The sequence below is a fragment of the Calonectris borealis genome, chromosome 2 (genome assembly GCF_964195595.1).
Source record: "Calonectris borealis chromosome 2, bCalBor7.hap1.2, whole genome shotgun sequence".
Classification (NCBI taxonomy): Eukaryota; Metazoa; Chordata; class Aves; order Procellariiformes; family Procellariidae; genus Calonectris; species Calonectris borealis.
This window is the reverse complement of record NC_134313.1, coordinates 6,040,138-6,057,715: the sequence shown is the minus strand read 5'-3', so window position 1 is coordinate 6,057,715 and position 17,578 is coordinate 6,040,138. Positions and strand designations below refer to the sequence as shown.

General features: G+C 43.9%; 1 protein-coding gene across 1 annotated transcript in view; it reads right to left on the bottom strand.

The window, feature by feature from the left end:
- Positions 1 to 4,683: 4,683 nt before the first annotated feature.
- Positions 4,684 to 17,578, bottom strand: part of KCNK9 (potassium two pore domain channel subfamily K member 9) — an 89,290-nt gene continuing 76,395 nt past the window's right edge. The window contains exon 2 of the mRNA XM_075144555.1: positions 4,684 to 5,525. Within this exon, the coding sequence (XP_075000656.1) occupies positions 4,684 to 5,525 (842 nt within the window). The remainder of the gene's footprint in view (positions 5,526 to 17,578) is intronic.

Sequence of the window (17,578 nt, the reverse complement as noted above, 5' to 3'; positions counted from 1 at the left end):
TTAGTGTAATGGACACACTCCAACACATCTCTCTGGTCTGGCTTCCTCATAAAGATTTTAAATGACTGTCTTAATTAGATCCTAATATTAACAAGAATATTACATAAAGCTAAATGAGGACATAAACTTCAACTGAAAGCTACTTCCACCCAAGCCCCTGCCCTCTGGTCTGCAACACCAAATCATTCTGGAACATTTTCATTCTCCACTTTGGTTCCACTGACTGCTTTTTTTTAAGCTTTTAGCAACAAATGATGCCTTTTCCCATAACAAAAGCTTTCAAAACTGTCAGAGAAAACAGGAAATTACCTTGCTTAGGTTTGAATCGCAATAATCTTGATTACTGCCCTGGCATTTCTTTGATCGAAGCATTAGGAAACTAATGAGACAACCTACAATACAGTAGATTAACTTGGTCACTTCCCTCTTTTATTTTATTTTAATGTTGCTGATTTTGTCCTAATGAGCTGTTACAGAGGAGTCCAAACAGAAGTCTGTTGATGAAGGTCACTGTACGTTCTTCTCCATAGAATAACAACCAAGAAGCTATTCTGGACCCTTGAAGTAACATCCAAACACCCCTTCTACAGCTGTCCCATCACAGTCATCCCTGTAAACCATATATATGTACAAAGTTCTGGGAAAGCAGCCCCAGTTAGATCAGTCAGGATCTTCCTTACGCAGTAATGAAGACCAAACGGAGACTTGTGCCTGCATTGTTCTATTAAGTTTCCTCTTTCGTTTCCATATCACAGCATGCTCAGTCAAAGCTATTTTGGTGCTTCACTGATCAAACTGATTTTTCCCTTTGATGATAATATGAAATATGATAGGATAATAGGGTTGTTATATAATCAAAGTCGACAGCGGGGAGCTAAATTTGTGTTGTTTTGATGAAGAGCACATTAGTGTGACATAAATAGACTAATCTGATTTATTATTATTATTTCTAATGCTTAATAATAGGGAAGGGTAGGGGAAATGAGACTCTGGGGAATGAGAGTGCATCACAAAGTGATAGCAGACGTGTGTGTGCTACGGAAACACAGGTCAGGTATTTGGATATTAGGATGTCTTGTCAAAAGCAGCTTCTGGCTGAATTTCAGAAGAGCAAGTAGCGAGCAAGAGAGGTTGTTCTGAAACAAAAAAGGTCTTAAGTGGAATAAAACTAACCATTACCAAAGAAAATATTCTGTGAAAAGCAGTGTTGTGGGAAGAAAACTGGTGTTCATGTAGGGCAATAAGAAGTCAGAGAGAGAGCCAACAAAAATCAGCTCACCTTTCACTGGCTGATTTTTCATGTGTAACTGAAAAGCTGGGATTAGCCTTGGACAAAAGCTTCCCTTTCATAATACTGTCTGTTCCAGTTCCAGACAGCCCAAGTCATTATTCACACATCAATCAAGAGCCACAAAAACAACGAAAGAGAGAGGCGTATTTTGCCCGGCGTACTGATGTGCACACGTGAGAGTTCTTGTATTTGTGGCTGCTCACAAAGCAAAGTCCTGCAAGAGCTCATGCAAACGTCTGAACGCGTGCGGTCTTGCAAAGGAAATGTCTTGCCACTTTAAAATCTCGTGTGTAACAAAAACATAGATTGGACAGAATTGCGGGTTCTTCAGGCAGAAAATAAAAATAAATAAACATATTTTAAAATCCTCAGGAATGCAGATACGTTTTAGCAAAACACTTTCTCACATACACCGTCATTATGGCTTTTAGACTTAAAAGTATCACAACGGACATCTACTCTGGCTCCTTCATATCATACAGATTTCTTCAACCACGTCCATAAACTTCGACAAAGCTAAAGCAGAGTTTTTATAAAGCCACTGAGTTTTAATGCAAAGACTCTAAGTGGCCAATCACCCATGACATGCCGAGGTAAGTTGCTCCCCTGGTTAAATACCCCATATATTAAAATTTACTCTTCGTTTACGGTTCCAGAGGGAAGATTTAGTAACAAATCAGGTAGAGTATGTAACAGCTTTGAACTTCCGGAGTTCAACATGATTTATAGGACTTTTAAAGATTATTTTTATAGGCAGCCAAAACAGAATTTTCCACTTAAAGGAAAAAAAAAAAGAAAAAGCTAACCAATATTTTATATGATGTAACAGGTTTTTTCACAAAACTGTTTAAATATTTTGCTAAAATTCCTGTTACAAAAGCTCTCCTTCGCTAGGCAGAGAGAATTTCATTCGAGTTCTGCAAAATCCCAAACTTTTCCTGCTTTTCTCCAGTGTCAAATACATCCAGCAGTCATACACGATACAGATGTGTATATTCCAGGCCTTCTTTTTCTTATCTCCTTAGCAGGAAAAGAAACCTACATCTATTTGCCCTTCTGGGATGCCACAAGCAAAGACTACGAAAGTGAATTTGGACAGCATTGCGAACCCTATGGCCCACCCTCGTGGAAACCAGCTTCTAGGTGGCAATCACTGAGGTGGTTTAACACACCCCGAAACTGCTTTTCTAGGTATGCTTGCTTCAATACTTCTGCCATCAGCATTCACCTTAGGACATGGTACCAGCAGCACAGCATTAATGCACCGGGCATGCTCTCCTACTGTACTGAACGATGTTATCCCCACACGTTAGGCAGAAAAAGTCCATCCTCATCCATCCTCATTAAGAATCCTAAATTATTTCTTCATTAATCTTAATGGAGGTTTTCATGCCACAGCAATTTATAATCCCAAAGGAAGCTGCATAGGGGAGTCAAAGTCATGGATACTTGCTTTTCATTTACTTGTTGAAACACAGATATGGAAATTAGGAGAACATGAACATACTTGATATAGCTAATAATTTAAAGCCAGGGAGAAGAGAACAGAGGAGGAATGACATTCCTTATTTCTCCCTATTAATGCTCTTTATAGATGCCTCTTTGAAAGGATATCAACATCCATCAGCACACAGGGCTCAGAGCTGGGGCTTGTACAAAAACACACCATCTAGTTTAAGGGAAAAAAAAAAAGGATTATTGCTTTTACACTGAGAGCACAAAATGGTTGAATCAGCAGGAGGTGATTAGTGCCAAAAAAAGACGGGTTTTGTATGGCGACTTAACACGGAAGGTGATTTAAAAGATAGGATTAAATCAGAGACAAAGGTGCAGGTTTATAAAACTCTCAGTCCTACCCCTGTCAAATCAAAGATAAATCTCCCAAAGCACTAAATCCCATGTAATCATTGCAAATTCCTATTGTCTTAAAAGGGAGCTGGATTAGGCCTCTAATTCGGTTCTGTAAAGTCTGTTTGGTCCAGATGAACAACCAAAAGATGGACAATCTCCAAGGAACAACTCTATGACATGGTCTCAACATCCTCCACTGCCACTTGCCAACGCAATCACTCCCAGCGTTACCCTCCAAACACTGGAGTAAAACTGCTTTTGCCCATTACTGCTAAATGCATTTTGCCTTTCCGCCTAGCAAAAAAGCAATATCACATCTAATCTCACAAGTTCCCAGTGAGCCAAACACAAGATACTGTCCCTTGAATTCTTCCTGAGACCAACAAAGGCTTTCCATTATTTACAAATCAAAAGCATTTAGAGACAATCATCTTCATTTTTTTATTTAAAACAAGGAATGCCCTGTCACTATCATATAAGAAAAAATATACATCCACCTATTTATACCCATCCTAATCCAAGCATTCCAAAAAATATAATTCCTATTCATGCAGGTAATTGCTGCACAAAATAATTAATAATAATAATAATAATAATAATAATAATAATAATAATAATAATAATAATAATAATAATTTTATAAATAAAATAAAAATAACAAAATACACTCTTTAGTTCCAACAATTCTCCCAATTTCTCTTAAAAATTCCACTTGCAAATTATTGGAACAGTTGAAAATGATAAAAGTAAATATAGTTAAATCAATAGGATTGTTTGCTTTTGATTATTAATTCCATTGCTAGTTTTTCTTGTGTTTTTATTATGCATACCAGTTTTACAAAGTGCATGCTTTATTTTATTTTTTTTTTTTTAAATTTTGAACTGGCAAGCTAAAATGATCCATCTTTTCCCGCCTTTTTTTAATGTTAATACAATCTAAAATCTAGCATTAAAAAATTTATCATGATACACCTGGTATATTGACTGCTTATGGCGCATGCTTGTCTTGGCAAAAAACAAAACAAATTGGCTCCCCTCCCACCCTCCCCGTTCTTTTTGGAAGCAATCTAAAAGTTAAAAGCAGGCTGGAACACAATTGCTTCAAGGGAAAAAAATAATACCTGATGCTTTAATTTTTGTCACATGGCACTAGTTGTGGAATTGCACGCGCACACACACACGCACCCGCACCAACACGCACGCAAGCACGCACGCACGCTGCAACCTGCTCGTGAGGAAAAGAGTTTATTAGGTCAGGAGTGCCAGCGGCACATGAAGGCTCCCAGCTGTGTGTGCAACTTTGGATTTGGTACCCACTTCACGTCACCTTGAATCCTCTGACATCCACCGAGGGGGTAATGTAAGGCATACTTTGCTGGAACGGTAATAATCCATGCTTCATGCTCAAGAGCGGAGTCTCAGAGGAGGACTGGCTTGCTCTGCTCCCTTTGGCCTCGCTCCGTCTCACTCAAGGAACAGAAAAACCAAAACAACGGAGAAGAACTGGGGAAAACAAGGAAAGCAAAAGAAGACAAATCCCTTTAAATGGACTTTCGCCTTTTCATCAGCCTGTGGTTATCTGTAAAGCTGTGCAACCCAGGTGAGATGGAGCTGACAGGAGATGGGAAAAGGCTGTTTTTTAATGTGCTTGGCGAGATCTCCTCTATCTTGTAAGAGATGGAGTGAAAGTACTGGGGGTTCAGCTTTGAGCTGAACGAATTTTGGTGGGACACCACCCGGCTGGTGTACTCGTGGGACCTGTAACACATGCAGGAACAAACTGACTGAAGGTCTGTTACTTCGGCCTTGTACCGTGGCCGACCATGCTGGGAGTCCTCTTGGATGTGGATAATCATGCTGTTGCGGTTCCCTGCCAGGGACGCCCGTTCCTCGGCATCCCGCCTCTCGTCCTCGCTGTTCATGGTTAAGAACCTGAGAACAACCAGATTTAGAAATGCCCCAATGACTGTCAACCCCACTAGAATGTACATAAAGCTAAAAGCCACGTAGAGAGGCTTCTTTTGAAGGGCCCCTTTGGTCTGCAGGGCCACATAGTCTCCAAACCCTATCGTAGTCAATGTTATAAAGCAGTAATAGTAAGCATGGAAGAAGCTCCATTCCTCGTACTGGGAAAAGGCTGCTGCTCCAATGCAGAGTGTTCCCATGCAGGAGAAGAAACCCACAGTGACCATGTTTTCCATGGAGACCTCGGTGCTCCTCATCCCACAGCACTTTTTGATGCGTTTCAAGAGGTACTTGACGAAGGTGTTCATGCGCTCGCCCAAGCTCTGGAACATGACGAGTGTCAGTGGGATCCCCAGGACCGCATAGAACATGCAAAAGGCCTTCCCCGCATCCGTCCCTGGGGCAGCATGTCCATAACCTGAGAGGGGGAATGAAAAGACAGGACAGTCAGCAAGGCAGGTGATGACCACAGCTCCCCCTTCATGCAAGCCACGTGGATCGCAGAGACGCTGATGCCGCAGCCAGATCCAAGGCTATGGGAACACTGCAGTCACACAGTCGTCTTATCTCCTCGCCCATGTCCTGTATCCAAAGCAAATAAAACACAGAACAACAAAGTTGTACGCACAGGAGTGGGAAAGATGAAAGAACGGGCAATCCCTCCCACCTCAAATAACTGTGCAGTCTCCTAAACAAGATTATATCGCATTCATTTGCTAAAGAAATTTCACATCCATCCTGTATCACAAGCGATAGTGGAAACTTTGGAAATAGGCTGACTTGTCCACAGTATTTTTGAGAGGACTTGGCGTTGCCCTGTCCCAAAACCAGAGTACACTGATGGCATCCAAATTCTGTGTCTGCTGGCAGCATGGAGTTAACATCCAGAGACCCACCGACCAAAGAAATTATTTTCCAAACTCTTCCATACTCAACAAACCTTTCTCCTAGACACCCTATGAAAGCCACTCACTACTGGAACACCATAGGACTTTAGGGGTTTAATGCCAGCTCTATCTTTAATTATTGAAGAATAAACAACTTACCAGCTTATTTTATAGTTGTACAGCTTTTACAGTTAGTCTGACAAAGGCAAGATGTAGTATGTTTCACAGCATAGTTTACAGACAGTAAAATCATGGCTAAACCTTCATTCTAAATCAAATCATAAGTGTGGGGGGGTCTGTTTTGAAATTATAATTTCAGTTTTTCACATCACACTGCTTTAAAAATCTACATTTCTTACAGCTGAGATTCTAAGTGACAGTACCAAAGTTTCCAAAATGGGATGGCTGGGACTTACCTGGCCATGGTGTGCATTGGCCACGTGGGTACCACTATCTGGACTCCCTTTAAAGTCAGTGAATTGAAATATGCACTTCCCAAGTGCAGTTTACCTCATCTACACCTAGGTGTCTAAAACAGGTCAATGAGTTATTCTCAGGAGACACCTATTTCTCTACAGTCATTATAACAGAAATCTCGGGACAGAACTCAGTTCAAGATTAACATACCGAAATTTTGGTATCTACATGTGTGCTAGGTGTCCAAGCTCCCATTATAGTCAACAAAGATTTAATGAAAACAGCCACTAGTGAGTTATTTAACTGACCATCCCAAGTTCACCTTACGGCGAGATGAAATGACAGTACTGACTGTTCCGTTGACTGTATTCCTTGGGTCTCCATTGGACTGGCTAGATGTTTGTTGACTGCAGAAGAATTTAGACACCTACTGCACAGGTAGACAGCTACAGGCAAACAGCCAAATGCCAGTGTCTTAATCATGAGCAGAGCTCCACCTTCAGTGACTAGCTCCAACGTAGGTGCCTGCATTGTAGACACTGAGGGTTTAAATCAGCTTTTCAGAAAGAGGCGTCTAGCATCATTTGAGAGCCCTGAATATCAGGATATCCATGGAGGGCTGGCAGATGAAACACAGGGCATACAGCAGCCCCACACTCTTACAAATCAGAAGCTGGAAGCCAGACAGCGCCTGAGATACTACTGAGGCAGACCAGAAGAACATGGCCATTCTCTGCAGACCATTCCCATTGTACTACCTCAGCCCTGCCCATCACCTTTAGACTCAGGTTATGGACCTGCTGCTCTGAATTTGTCTAATGTTTTTTTTAACCTGTTGACACCTGGTCGCTCACAAGTCTATGGGGCCGGATGGGATCCACCCTAGAGTACTGAGGGAGCTGGCGGAGGAGCTTGCCAAGCCACTCTCCATCATTTATCAGCAGTCCTGGTTAACTGGGGAGGTCCTGGATGATTGGAGGCTTGCCAATGGGACGCCCATCTACAGGAAGGGCTAGAAGGAGGATCTGGGGAACTACAGGCCGGTCAGCCTGACCTCGGTGCTGGGGAAGCCGGTGAAGAGTCTGGAGAACAAGCCTTATGAGGAGTGGCTGAGGGAACTGGGACTCTTTAGTCTGGAGAAGAGGAGGCTGAGGGGAGACCTCATCGCGCTCTACAACTACCTGAAAGGAGGTTGTAGCGAGGTGGGGGTTGGTCTCTTCTCCCAAGTAACAAGCGATAGGACGAGAGGAAACGGCCTCAAATTGCGCCAAGGGAGGTTTAGACTGGACATGAGGAAAAATTTCTGACCACTGAAAGAGTGATCAGGCCTTGGAACAGGCTGCCCAGGGAAGTGGTTGAGTCACCATCCCTGGAAGTATTTAAAAGACGTGTAGATGAGGCCCTTAGGGACATGGTTTAGTGGGCATGGTGGTGTTGGGTTGATGGTTGGACTCGATGGTCTTAGAGGTCTTTTCCAACCTTAATGATTCTATGATTCTATGATTCTATGACACTGCCTACCGCCCCAACCTCCTGTGGCAACAGATTCCAGAAGTTCACTATCTGCTGTGTAAAAAAGTAATTTCAAGCAGATCTCCTTGTTTCAGCTAGAGCCCATTAGCTTTAGTATTAAAGTTCTGCATCTACCTTATCCCTCACCTGCATGACTTCAGCTAAACTCAGCTTTACCTCTGCCCTTAGTTGTCTCCTGTTTGAACTGGAGCCACAGCCTTTTCAGCTCATATAGCAGAAATCACATTCCCTTGATCATTTCAATGTCCTTCTCTGGACCTTTTCTAGCTTTACCACATCATTTTTGAGGTGCAGAGACCAGAACTCTGCATAGCCCTCACGATGTGGGTGCACCACAGAGTCTGCAGTTTTGCTAGAACAAAAATATGAACACCGGGCAACCTTCAAAATGAAAAGCAACGGTGGACAGGAAAATAAAATGAGAGAACCAGCCCTCCAAAAAGCAACAGGTATTTCCTTAGCTCAGTTGCTAGTTGTTGGCAGATGGATGGGATGCAAAAATCAGTTTACAGAAGAAGCACATAAATCAAAATAGGAAATTCTTGTCAGGTTACAAAACAAGGAGATTCACCTGTTGTATTGGGCCAGGTAGCCTGTTCATCATAAAAAGCAGTTTCCAAATTACCTGGAAAGGGAAGTGTCTTCAATAGATTGATGCTGGGTTTGTTCCACCTGACTGTCCCTCAGTAAAGGCTATAATTGCCTCTCATTACTAAGATCAGCTTTTGAACTACAGGGGTGTTAATTAAACCAGGGACATCTTCCCATTTTATAGCTTTAGTTACAGCCGATAAAGAGAAGGAAAGCTTCAGAAAATGTGATTTTCCAGATGGTTGCAGAGATGGCAGTTGGTGGAAACAGCTTTCACTTTGGGTTCTAAAGAAAATGGTTGGGGTGAAAAAAGATTTCTTTTGGTGTCACTATATCCCTCTCCCTAAAGATATCCACCGAGACAGTTTAGGGAGATTATAAAATATTAACATTATATGCTTACACACTATCTCACAATTGAATTTCTAAGATTTGTCATAGACTTTTTGTAATTAACTTGGGACTCACGGCTCTCTCATAAGATAGGAATATATCCATATCCCTGTTTTACAGATAGGAAAGCACAGACTCTGGCAGACTATAATTTCTCTCCAATTCACATAGGTAGACAGAATATCCAGAAATTCTGATTTTTGTTCTGCCCCACGTCATACTCACTTTCCACAATATCAGATAAATGTCTTTTACCGTATTTTCACCATGAAGCTGGGGTAAAAGGACTTTATTCATGAAGCTGGAATAAGACTTTACAAATAGATTCATGTATAGGGGCGTCCGAGCCATACATTTCTCCAGTACAATATGGCTTTAAGGAATAGGCACCTTAGTCATTGCCTTCAGCACTCTGAAATGAGGGGTTTCAAAATACACCAGAGAAAGACTTAACTCTCCGTTACTTTAGCATTACAGAATCTATCCAGCAATAAACAGAGCAATGCATGAAAAGCAAAGCAAACTCCAGCAGTGCATGTTCTCTGAAATTCAGTAAATCTCAGATTTAAAACAAACCACTGTCTTCTTAAAATCAGAGACTGCCTCTGGGAAAAATGAGAAGGTCAGTACTTGCCAGAGGAAGAGGGGCTCAGAGGATCATTAACGCTGGGAAATAGCCCTCCGCAGTGCACAGGGTCAGTCTTCAAGTAGTTGGGTTTTACTTGTGTCAAGTAAAGGCAGAAGCAGAAGCGACTGCCTTGGTAGCAGATTTCGGCTACCAAAATTCAGCCTAACTTCCGCTACATGAATGCCACTGCCCTTTTCCAGAGCATAAAGAGGTGACTCCATGTGAACCATAAGAAACACAAGGCTTAAAGAGAAATAGAAAGGTTAAGCATGACATTGTTATTTCTCACTCTTCTGTGGTGAAGAAGAAAGATCAAACAGAAGACCTTAAAATTAGGTATAGCAAATGCATCCCCTAACAAGCCATGGGGCTGGGATAACAGTGAGAAAGGTATAGCTGGAGCTTTACATTGGACCACACCTAGGTAAATACTACCTATACTACACTAGTATACTACCCAGTTTGCTGAGGTCCCACAATACAGCAATATGACCACAGCAGGCAGGTTTGTCTGATATTTAATGAGATATAATTTGAATGATCAAGGACAGTCTAAATAACTTTCACCTTGACTGGAAGTGATGTCATTAGTACTCTCTCTCTCTTTTATAATACCTCCCAGCTGCTTAGGCTTTCAAGACAGAGCTCATCCGGGTTGGCACCAAGAAGAACAGTTTGGCATAAAGAAATGTCATGTCTGAGAGTGTTACTCCAATTCTGGACTGCAGAGCATCAACGCACCGCAAAAGCCGTCTCCTCCCAGTTATGGAGGGGCTGGGCTACAGACATCAAGCAGAACTGCAGGAAGGTGTAGGCGAGGGAGGCCAAGGGTCAGACCGTACGGGCTGACACCAAGTGAGTACTCTGTTGAGGTCTTCCCTGCCTTTGATTTTTCCAGGCCTTGTCCGTTCTTCGGTGGAAAACTCTCAAAGACACGTGCATCTATATGTAACTCTAGGAGAAAAGGGAATACTATTTTCTTGTTTGCCAGAGCGTATCTATGAAAGCCTGGGGAAAACCCGTTCAACCTCCTTCAAAGCTTATTTTTGCACGGTGCCTTTCAGATGAGGCACAGACAGAAACTCCTCATTACAATCTATGTGAGGTCCATTCAGGAGGACAACCCAAATAGCCTTCTCTCGCTTCTAAAGGGACATTGTGCTGGGGTACCGGGCCACAACCATAGCGTGCAGTGGAACGCAGTGCACAGCTACCCTCAATGCAACAGTGACCACAAGCAGATGGCTGGGGAAGAGTGTAGGAATGGTATAATTATATGTGACATTTCCCCCAAGTATTCATGTACCCAGCTTCATCATTTGGAGCTCAGTGATTTCCTAAGCCAGATATGGTTTCACTGGTTTTAGTAACACACAATGGATTTCTCTTCCATGAGCTTGGGCATTGCCCCTTGAATGTGTATAAACTTCTAGCACCTGCAACATCCTGTGGCAAGAAGGTTCACAGATCAACCATGTGTTCTTTAAAAAAATCACCATTGCTTCTTTTCTTCTCTCCCATTACTGTCGTATGATGTCCCCACATCCTCTGTGGAAGAGACCAGAAACAATCATTCCCTATTCCCCTTCTTTGTGTCACTCATGATTTTGTAGACATTTTATCAACAAAAATGCCATGCCTGCATTCAGGCCCTGAGCAAGTATCTCTGGCGCTGTATAGCCTCATGTGGACAGACCAGCTTGCTTAGATCTACATCAGTGATCTTTGCACCACGCTCAGCTGCAGGGTATAGACAAGCCCGTAACGTCTGTCTTGTCCTCCAACACAAATTCTCTTGATTAACACTTTGCTTCTGGGGCCAAAAACGGTCTCAATAAACAATTCCATGCTATTGCAATGATGCAGACTGCCCAGAATAAGTAAATCCGTAACAAAAATAAAACATTGTGGGAAAAAATCCTGAATACTTCCAGTGTGTTGCATCTACATAGTAACCACCTTCAATACTGCAAGGCAATATTTACTCTAGCAAACTAAACTGGGATAAGGGATAGATTCCACCACCAATCCATGATTGTTCACACTCTTAAATCATTAGCACAGTTCCCGACATGGCTTTACTCTGGACCAGCCAGCACTGTCCCACGCAAAGTCCATGCCTGGTCCACTCTGGAGGTTAATGCTGGCCAGGGACCACTGCCGCTAAGCACCACTCTGGGCAGTACGTGTGGTTAGGTATTACTAGCATTCTCCATGCCATCTCTGCTGGCCTCTGTGTCTTACAAAACACAGGTCCTGCTCTACTTCGTAGCATAGATGGAGCCTGCGTGGCGCAAAGCAAAGGGTGTTTTTCTACAGAGAAAATCTCTGTCAGAGATTGGGAGAGGTTTGTCTCTAGATGTGCATTGGTTACCAGGCCAAATACATGGTCAGTGTTAAAAAATAAAAATTAAATGTGGCAGTGGTAAGTTATTTATAGATCACGTTCAGGCCAGTGCGTAGCTGCGGAGCGGCTAAGCCTCATTCACATTCACATTCAATGTACAACAGATTCTAGATGTCTTGAATCTCGAAGCAACACTGCGTTATTCATGAGGGACGCTTTATTTCTCTCAGGAGTAGGTTTCTCCCCTCATTCATCTACACATCATTCATCCCTGTGATGGACATTTGGGCCTGGTCGTTTCTGACAACAGCCTCCGAAAAGAAATGAACTACTCCATCCCTGTGACTCAAACCTTTCTTACTCATGCTGGCAGCAGCCCTGGCCGTGAGATAATGAAAAGAGGATAACGGCACCTGTTACTCAGATGGGCAAGCATAATTCAGATTAAAACATCTTCCTGATGTCAAACACTTGACTTCAGAGGTTCATCTACGTCAGAGAAATTGCCACAAAGAACAGGCTGGCTCTCCGCTGGATTTGTTGCTCGTGCTTTCAGCAGGGAGAAGAAACAACATGGCCTTCATGGTGCAGATGAAAGAGGTTTCAGTAGGGATCAGGGAGATACCGCACCTAACTAACTGGTAGTAACTTATTTACCAGGACAAAGGCATTCTCCTGTAAAGAAACTGAGAGCACATCATGGATGCTGCTGGACCTGGATGACAGCTGCCGTGTAACTACACCAGCCTCCCGGCACACGAGCACCGCTGACTGCTCCCCCTTCTCTCTCCCAGATGTCTGGGCTCTCCCTCAGTCCTGCTGCCTTTCTCCCCAAACATCTCCAGGACTCCCTTTTTCTTTCATTCCCTTGTTAGTCGATCTCATTGCAGCACATAACTGAATAACCTCTCTTACTTTGCACAGCTTCCCCTTTCCCTCCTCAAAGAGATCCTCCCCTTCCCTCCTCAAAGACATCCTCCCCTTCCCTCCTCAAAGACATCCTCCCCTTCCATGCCCAAAAGACAGTCTCTAATGTCAGGTCAAAGCGTGGCACACGGCTCCCCACAGGAACAGACAGAAATATGGGCTGATATCATCCTGTGTTGTGAAGACATGGACATTGTGTGAAAGAAGAAAGGATGTGCCAAGCCCCAGGTGCAACCTCAAATCCGAAATCCCTCGACAAGGTCGGCACAGCCTCTCACCCCAGCTCACCCCTACTCTGTTATGACTGCTTCCATGTCCTGACTGCAGAGGTCCATGTCCATGTCCTGACTGCCACTTTTGAAATTACACTCATCGCTTTGCATTGCATCAAGACCTGCAGAAGACCTCCTATTCTGGGCAGCAGGTACGCAGCAGGCTTCCCTCATTTTCTTCTCCCCACCACGAGCACAGACGTCTCTTCTTGATCTTAGAACCAAACTTTCAAGACATTCAGGGAGAACAGCTTCAAAAGCAGCTCTGAGCGGCTAGGCAGGCACACACGCACAAGCAGTGTCCAGCAAGGAAATGAGGATGAGCAGAAATGGCTTCTCTCTGTGATCCGCTGACTGGCAGGTGAAGGCACAGCCAAAGCCGGTCTTCTTGTGGGAGGGAAGCCAGCCCTGACCCATGCGCATCTTGAGTCAGAATCATAGAATCATAGAATCATTTAGGTTGGAAAAGACCTTTAAGATCATCGAGTCCAACTGTTAACTTAGCACTGCCAATTCCACCACTAAACCATGTCCTTAAGCACCACATCTACACGTCTTTTAAATACCTCCAGGGATGGTGACTCAGCCACTTCCCTGGGCAGCCTGTTCCAATGCTTGACATCCCTTTCGGTGAAGAAATTTTTCCTAATATCCAATCTAAACCTCCCCTGGAGCAACTTGAGGCCATTTCCTCTCGTCCTATCACTTGTTACTTGGGAGAAGAGACCAACACCCACCTCGCTACAACCTCCTTTCAGGTAGTTGTAGAGCGCGATGAGGTCTCCCCTCAGCCTCCTCTTCTCCAGACTAAACAACCCCAGTTCCCTCAGCCGCTCCTCATCAGACTTGTGCTCCAGGCCCTTCACCAGCTTCGTTGCCCTTCTTTGGACATGCTCCAGCAAAGGAGCATCCAGTCAGGACAGACAATTGCCTTGGCCTCAGAAATTACCGCCGGCACAGCAATTTCTGTAAGCTCACCGGGCACGCTGAATCTACTGCCTGTCAGCAAACTTGGTGTATGACAGCCCAGCAGCGGAGGTGAAGGTCTCATCCAAAATGCTGAGTCAGCACAATGCCAGCTTCCATGCCATTCATACCTCCACCACATGTCCTCACTCCCTCCATTGACCAGGTCTGCAGCCATCACACAATACCTCCTGCCTTATGAAATTTGAACCTTCTGCTCTGGAGCATTACTGATAGTAATTTTCTTCCCATAGCTTCTCTTTCAGCCACACCAAGTTGCAGTAGATACCAGCGTGGCGAATGCTTTGCATTGCCCAAACTGCCTGTTGGCATCAATTCCCTCCCCTGAGTGTTACCAGATGTTGTTAAACCATGTGCCATTGCAAGATACAACCAGAGGAAAACTACTACATCAAATGTGCTTGGGCAACTGCTTAAGAACACAGCCCCGAACTCTTACAGCCATGATGGAGCAATAACTGAGGCCATCAGCTGCGACAGCCTTCTGGGTAGTCCTCCTGTGGGTCCACCTTGGGAAGACAATATGTTTCTCACACTACCTGAAATGATAGTGGTCCAAAGGCAGCAATTTAATTTTGTGAAACACAGTCATGCACTGCCATCCTCATTTCTGATTCAGGGTAGGACTTAGGACTTCAGGTTTGGCTGGTTTCATCTGGGGATCACATGCAATACAGTCAGGCGTTCCCCGTAAGAAGCTGACCCTCTTGAGGAGACTTCTCTTGGAGTCTTAAAAGATCAAGGCAAATAATGTGTCCCAGTCCCAGTAAGGCTCTCAGTAAAGTCACCTCCATGGCACATGTCAGAGAACTGTGTTTCAGAGGTTCTCAGACTGCTTAGATTGGGCTTTCCTCCTCCTTCCCTGCCTGGACTCCATCACCAGCATGTACATGGGATGGTCTTTCCTCTGTGCTGTTGGATGCCTACCTGGGGCGGTGATGGGACAAATCAGTTCAGTTCATTAGGGCAGAGTAGTTGGAAGTGCTGCTCATTCAGCCACGTGCCCATCAGAGGTGTGTGCCCAGGCAGTTTCCACCCTCCCCACAGCTGGAGAGATCTGGGGGCTTCTCTGCTTCCCATGGGAAAGATTTTGGATTCCTCCTGAACTTATAACCCAATAGGACATTGCTCCCCCATTTTGAGAGCTATCGCTTCTGCCTACCGGGGCAGCACAGATTTGCTCCCAACATTTGGCCCTCTCAGATACCCACTGGGTCACTGTGAGAACAAATAGGTTTACAAGATTAAACCAAGCCATAAAAAACTTTTCTTTTTTCTAAATAGTTCTGGTTTTATTCTCATTTCTTGATAAGGATGAGCCACCTATACCTGTTTCTCTGCCCATCTGTCTTTCCTCCCCAATAGCTTTGAAACTGCTCACCAATTTCCACCACTTAGAAGAAGCTGCAATGTGAACTTGACAGTAATCTGTTCTGCTGGGCCTGCCATCTGGCCAATCTGTGAATACACATAAAAGGGCCAAAAAATGAACACACACACAGTGCAGAGTCAGCTGGAATGTGATCAGCTCTTTCTCTGGCCAGAAACAGGAGCTGGGGGTCCTGCAAGGTGAGATGTAGGGGCATGGGAGAGAACTGCAGGAAGAGGATGTCTCTGTCACCTTGTAAGACAGCCTGTGATGAAATACCTATCTGCCCGAGAGGATGAGGATGCGGATCAGGGTTCAAGAGAACTGGGGGATGTTTTGGAGTTCACAGGAAACCAGGCTTGACTACTGCTGCTGCTCAAGAAACGAGCAAAAGACAAAACTTGAAAAATATTGCCTTAAAAAAACAAAATGCATTTGTTTGTGCTTTGTTGTTTTTTTTTCCTTTTGTACAGGGGCCTTTTCCACTTTTTCTGTGTAAAATTTACACTCTAAAGGGCTGTACTAAAAAAGTACATGAGGGAAAGGGGAAATTTTCAAATGACCGCTTGAAACCACTGACAATCTTCCTGCTTATCTATATGACACAGAAGACCTGATTATCTCAAACCTCCTCTTGTTGAACTTAGGCAGCCTCTACTCTTACTGCTTAGATAAGAGATGTCTGCGATCATGGGCAATTCTTTTAAATAAGATGACAGACCATCCCAGGTAATTGCCACCTGGTGTACCACCCCCCAGGAAATCAAGGATGCCAACACTCACCGGTTAATTTTGCCCAGACATGACAATATTATCTCTACTCATCTTCTTCTGCTTCAGAAAAGAGGCTGGGAAGAGGGAAGAGGTTCCTCTCACAGACTAGCGTTGAAAACAGCAGTGATTTGGGCCATGTTTCTGGTATTTCCCAACTCCTCCCGAAACCAACAGCAGCTCTGTTCTGGATTTCCATCTGGGCAGTAGTTGACAGTTCCCTGGACTGTAGCTGAGCCTGGCCACCTTTCTGAAGAAATCAAGAGCTGTACAAATTGGCAGGCAGGCACACCTGGAGAGCGTGTGTGCATCACAGGGACGCAGCAAGACAGATCAGCCAACAAGCTGGTTTCTTGTAACAGCAAGAAAAACAAACCTCCAAAGTCCAAGGACAAGCAGGTTGACCATGACTCTTTGAGTTCATACATCTTGGGAGCTCTATGATAAGCATCAAATGATCAGGTTTTCTGGAGCCTGCACATCACCACCTCAGTGTAAAACCTTTGCGTCTGGACCAGAGTGTGTTTTTTATCTTTGGCACTGAGATACCTGACTGCACAAAGCCCTGTAGCACTTCTGAGTCAACATTTTCCCATGCTCTCTATTTCTGACTGCCCCTGCACGCCTTTCATCCCCTTCCTCCTCTCCATTTTGTTCTCTGAAACAGTCAGAGGATTGACCTGAGGCTCACATCACATCTAGTCCCAAGACAAATCATGTCCAGAACAAGTTCTCAATCTGAAGAGAATCATAGCAACCACTAGGAAAAGACTTATCAGGTCATATTATCCATTCCCGGGGGCCGGCATATGATCGTTCCCTACAATATATTCTCCAGGGCTTTGTCCAGTTTTGTTTAAATGATTGAAATAACAGGGTTTCTGCTCTCTCCCTTCGGAAATTATTCCCCTGTCTAGCAGATCCAACTATTAGGAAGGTTTTTTTGATACACAGCCTGTATTTTCTATGCTGCCTTTCATCACACTTCTTGGAGACAGTCACAGCTTCATCTTTTAGTCAACATTAGCTATAAACAGAGCTCTTTGGGGCAGAGTCCTGCAGCAAAGAAGACAATAGGTGTTTTACAACGTATACCTAGATTTAGATTTTAAATCTCTCTTCAGAAGCAGCTCCTTATGTGATCACTTTTATTGCACCTCTTTGAGATCCCTCTTGCTCTTCAGAAACTTTCAGGATCTTTGCTAGAGTAGTGCACAGTTCTTATAGATGCAGGACCAGGGCAGCAGGGTTATCAGTTCCCTGGACTGCAAAATACCCTCTTTGGGTATGTAGGTCTGACTGGTCATCACTATAACATTATGTCCTCAATGTATAGCAAACTTTTCCTG